The sequence below is a fragment of the Buceros rhinoceros genome, unplaced genomic scaffold (assembly GCF_000710305.1).
Source record: "Buceros rhinoceros silvestris isolate BGI_N320 unplaced genomic scaffold, ASM71030v1 scaffold26362, whole genome shotgun sequence".
Taxonomy (NCBI): Eukaryota; Metazoa; Chordata; class Aves; order Bucerotiformes; family Bucerotidae; genus Buceros; species Buceros rhinoceros.
The window spans coordinates 1-4,654 of NW_010398695.1; the positions used below are offsets into that span (position 1 = coordinate 1).

Here is a 4,654-nt window from a genome sequence, read left to right on the forward strand (position 1 = left end):
CACAGCCGGCGGGGGCTGCGCGGCTTTACCAGCCCTTTCCCCAAAGCCCGGTGATGTCACGCTGGTTTGTGAGTCATTTCACCAAATCCTGGTGACGTTCTATCGGTTCACAGGCCGGTCTGCAAAACCCGGTGGTGTGGCGTTAGTTTACGGGTGGTTTTAGTGAGCCCGGTGGTGTTACACGAGTTGACAGGTTACTCCGCAAAGCCTGATGGCACTGTTAGTTTACAGGCTGTTAATTTGTTTCGGAGCCTTGTGCGAGCCGAGGTTAATGAGGGACAGGTTAATTATTAATTATTAAGCCGTCCCTGCCATGTCTCACGGAATCATTTATCTTTGAAAAGGCCTTTGAGCTCATGGCATCCCACCATCTCTGTGCCCCATCCCTGGATCCATCCCAGTGCTGAGCTGGGTCAGCTCACTCACCTGGCATCTGCTGGGCCATCGCAGGCCAAAGGAGGAGGGATCCCACACGGAGACTTGCGAGCAACAGTTTGCACCCCTCACGTGATAATAACGTTTTTGGTGGTGTTTTTTTACAGCGTGCCAGCACTAATGCTCCCGGCAGCCAGCAGCTTCCCCCCGGACGAGGAGCCCCTGATGGAGGAGGCCTTGGTGAACAGATACAGCCGGCAAAAGCCAAGTGACCACTTCCATGGGGCCTACACTATATTTTTCCTCCTGGGCATCGGGTCCCTGCTGCCCTGGAATTTTTTCATCACTGCAAAGCACTACTGGATGTACAAGCTGCAAAACTGCTCGGATCAAGCAGACCCGACGGGACAGGCAGTGTCAGATCTGCGGGTGAGTGTGCTGCTTCAAGGTAAAAAAAAAGCCTTGGTTTTCTTCCTAACCTGCTCTTTTGTGCCCTCTACTTCCTCAGAAGGTGAGTGAAAGTCCTCTGGATTTTTGTCTGCTGCAAACCAGGGGTAGAGGTTTATTTGGGGAGCATAAATAGCTGCAAGAACAATGCTTAAAACATCAAAGGCGTAGTGCTTTGTGGTCTGTCTTCTACCCATGAAGTGCTAAGGTTTAAGGTGAGTTTAAAAAATAGGGCTTATCCTGCCCCATGAGCCAGGCTGCCTTTCAAAGGACAATTTCTACAGTGCAAAGTAAAAAAAGCGTAGTGTTTTTTCTTTGTCCTTCATGCTTGGTGAACCCTGAGCCACGCCGGGCTCTCTGCTTTCCTAGCCGAACTCAGCCACAACTCGCTGCGGGCTGGGACATAAATTGCCCTGAACTTCTGGCCCCGTGGTGGGGCACTGAACATGTTTTAGGCGGTTTCTGCCTTGCACTAGCACGTCATTTGGAGGTGTCAGCAAACCTTTGCTGTGGCACCAGCCCTGGAGCACATCACTTGTGGTAGTCTAAAGACCCCACCGGATGCTTTACTGCTTTTCCTTCAAGATCTGGCAGGTGTGACCAGAGTATCTGCTTGCAGCGATAAACATCTGGCTGTTGGCATATGGCACGGGGAGCTTGTCACAGGGCGATTGATGAGCTGGCCTAGGGGTGGCAGGCTTGATGGCCTCTTTTTTTGCCAAAAAAGCCGCTTTCTCTTGTTTCTCCTACTACAGCAGGATTGTGCCCCCTGACAAAGCAATGATGTTTCTTTGTGGCTGGAAAAAATGTTGGCGTGATGAGACTATGTCCCATCCTCCTCCCACTGCTGAGCTTGTTCAAGTGGTTTGGGCACATTTTATTTTATATAAACACAGAGCCGGGTGTGATGCCTGTGTTTTCTCTATGACTTCTCACACCAGTACAGCATCCACGGCTGTTGTCGTTTTAATAGTTGTTAACCCAACCGCGTTTTTGACGAGGAGGAAGCAGTGCGTCCCTGATGGTGCTTGTACCAGGGTGCTGAAGTACCAGCGAGCTGGTGTGAATCGAAATACTGGGTGGATTACAGTGGTAGAGACCAAGCCCCCGTGGTGCCCAAAGACCACAGATAGGCAGCCGCTGTGCTAGTGAGGATGCTCAGAGAGGGGGCGAAGGGTGCTCTGCTGCCATGTGGCATGATGTCCTCTCACACTGCCGGCATCCCACCCACTTCTCGTTGCTTCTATGTCACACGTATCCAAGGCAATTCTCGAAAAAGCTGTTTTCAAGTGGAGTAAGTATCACCTGGGGTCTTCCTCCGAAAAACTCGCACGCCATTCCTAGTCAGATCGGCCATGACTTAGTTGAAAAGATGTTTCTCCTCTTTCTGTGTGGCCATGGCACAACGCTTTTTACCTCCTCCGGTGAAAAGCAACCTGGCTTTTCTGTGGCAGTGTGACCAAAACCAAACCAGTTGGCCCCGTTTCTCCCTGGGATGGCGAACTGTGGTGCTGCGGCAGGAGGGCTTACCCGCAAACAGAGCTCAGCTCTGGAGAGATGGCAGCTTACTCTTGGCTCCAGCCTGCTCACTGCTGCTAATTTCATGCCCTGTGCTCCAGGTAACGCTCCGGTGCCTTCAGCCACCACTGTGGGCCTGGATTGCTTTACTAGCCCAGCGGAAAAGAGCCAGCCCGAGTCTGGGCTGGAGCAGAATAAAAACTACTTAGCAAAACCATCTTGAACACCAGATGACACCACTGACTAATTTGCCACCACAATGCTTTGTTCTTGGGGGGTTTTTTGGTTTTTTTTTTTAAGGTTCTAAGTGCGCTGAGTACATCATGCAGCGTCTTTGAAGATGCTGTAGTTAATATAGGGTCAAACATCTCCATTATGTGCCTCAGCTCCATGGCTGAGGGATGACGCTTTCCTCCGTGAGTGGTGGAGGGAGGAGGAAGGTGGCTTTGGGTTGGGAGGAAGATGCCAGGTTTGCTTTGAGGTATTTATTATTATTCTTAGCCAGGAAGGTGGTGACAGTCTTTCAGTGCTGGTGTTTCTTCTCTGAAACCACGTTGGTGATAGGAAGCTCAACCCATGCAAGCAAGGGATGCCTGGAGGGGTGAGCCAGTCCATCAAGGAGGTCTCAGCAGAAAGGGAGAAGAACTAGGTGTATCTTGCATAGCCAAAAAATTGCTCTGAAAGCATGTGTGTGATGGGTGGGAGTACTCACACAGGGAGAAGAGTTACCGTCTGGGCTGGATTAACACCTAATGAACGGGAACAAAGAGGGGAGATGAGATTGGAGCCTCATGCTTTCCCTTGATCTAGGCACGGATTAATTTGCCACCCAATCTTCTGCTGCTGCATTAAAAATGTAGCATGAGGGCTTTCCTTTTTCACAGAAATAACAGCAGTTGCAACCCTTCTACCTAGCTTTTCTTTCCCAGCAGGCTTTGGCCATGGGTGAGGCAGGATAAAATTTCCCAGTGCAGTGCAGGCTCCTCAATTTCTTAAATGCTTTCCCCAGTTCTTTTCCAACTGCTGGTGCGAGCACATTTGTTGGGAACGAACGAACATTTCCCCAGGGTGCTCAAAATGCAGCATCTCTGCTGGATTACTTCAGGTACACTTCTGCTTGGTGGAAAGAGTTGTAAAGTCTTTTCTCCTCCCTAAAGAAAAAGAAGATTAACTTGGAAATGTATTAAATATCTGCAGGCTGGTCTGGAGGTTTGTTTTAAGCAGGCTGGTAAATAAGTCTTAGTTTTAGCAGCCGATGTTGCATTTTGCTTTGTCTTTTCTCCTCTAATTCGTCGTATGGTTGTAGAGCTTTGAGCCTCCTGCTTCACCAAGCTGATGCAGTAAGTGCAGGCATTTATGTCTCTGTCTAGGACCCTCTAGGAGTGATTATGAGATTTCCTGTTGTTTACAGTAAAGCTCCTGATAGGGAAGAATAAATGAACGTGCTTGTAAACTGATTAAAAGACTATGATGCAAAGCTGCAAAAAAAACCCCCAAGAAACTAGTGAGCAGAGAAAACGTATGAAGTGCCTCCTGGTGCTGGGACATGACATGGCCCCGTCTCTGTAGCTTGGTGACTGCAGAAAATGAAAGCCCATCGCGATGGGGGTGGATATGTAGGTCATCCTCAGTGCGAGCATTGTCCTACCTGCTAGATGAGATTCCCACAGGAAAAAAAAAGGGATTAGCACCTCGAGAGGAGGAGACAGAGCAGACACGCTTTAACAGCGAAATACATAAAAGGGATTGAAAATATAAGTGTTTGGCTGCAATCTTGGCAAAGAAATTGCTCTGTCTCTGCTGTGGTTATTGCTTTCTGTGTGCCCAGCCTGACCTCTGTGTGAATATTGACCGATGCCGCAGCTGACTTTCTCGGGTGATATACAAGTCCCCAGGGTAAATGTATGTTGAGTCTCAATATTGTTTCTCAATGAGTCCTGTGCACACAGGGAGGGAAAATAATGCTCCCTGTGTCCCCACTTAGGCTGTTTTTGCTTGAGCACGTTCTCAGGCGTGGTGTCCCAGTCGCTCTGGGTGGAGTGGGATGCACAGGTTTGTTAGCCATTGTGGCTTTCAAGGCAGTTAGCGAATGATAGCAATGCTTTTGTGTCCTCATTTATAAAAACCAACCTTCATGGAGCTCAGGTAGGATAAAATGCTCAGGAGGTTTGTCCAGGATGCCAGAGTCAGCAGGAGAAGTTCAGATCTTCTTTTGGGTGCTGCCCCATGGGGCCAGTGAGGCAGTAAGGCAGGTATTTCCTTGATCATTGCTTCCAAGTTTGTGGTGTCCCTAATTTTGTGAAATATGCCAGCG

The 4,654-nt window shown here is 49.2% G+C and overlaps 1 protein-coding gene across 1 annotated transcript in view; it reads left to right on the forward strand.

Moving 5' to 3' along the window:
- The first annotated feature begins 555 nt into the window (after nt 1–555).
- Nucleotides 556–4,654, forward strand: part of SLC29A3 (solute carrier family 29 (equilibrative nucleoside transporter), member 3) — an 8,438-nt gene continuing 4,339 nt past the window's right edge. Inside the window, exon 1 of the mRNA XM_010131208.1 lies at nt 556–804. Within this exon, the coding sequence (XP_010129510.1) occupies nt 556–804 (249 nt within the window). The remainder of the gene's footprint in view (nt 805–4,654) is intronic.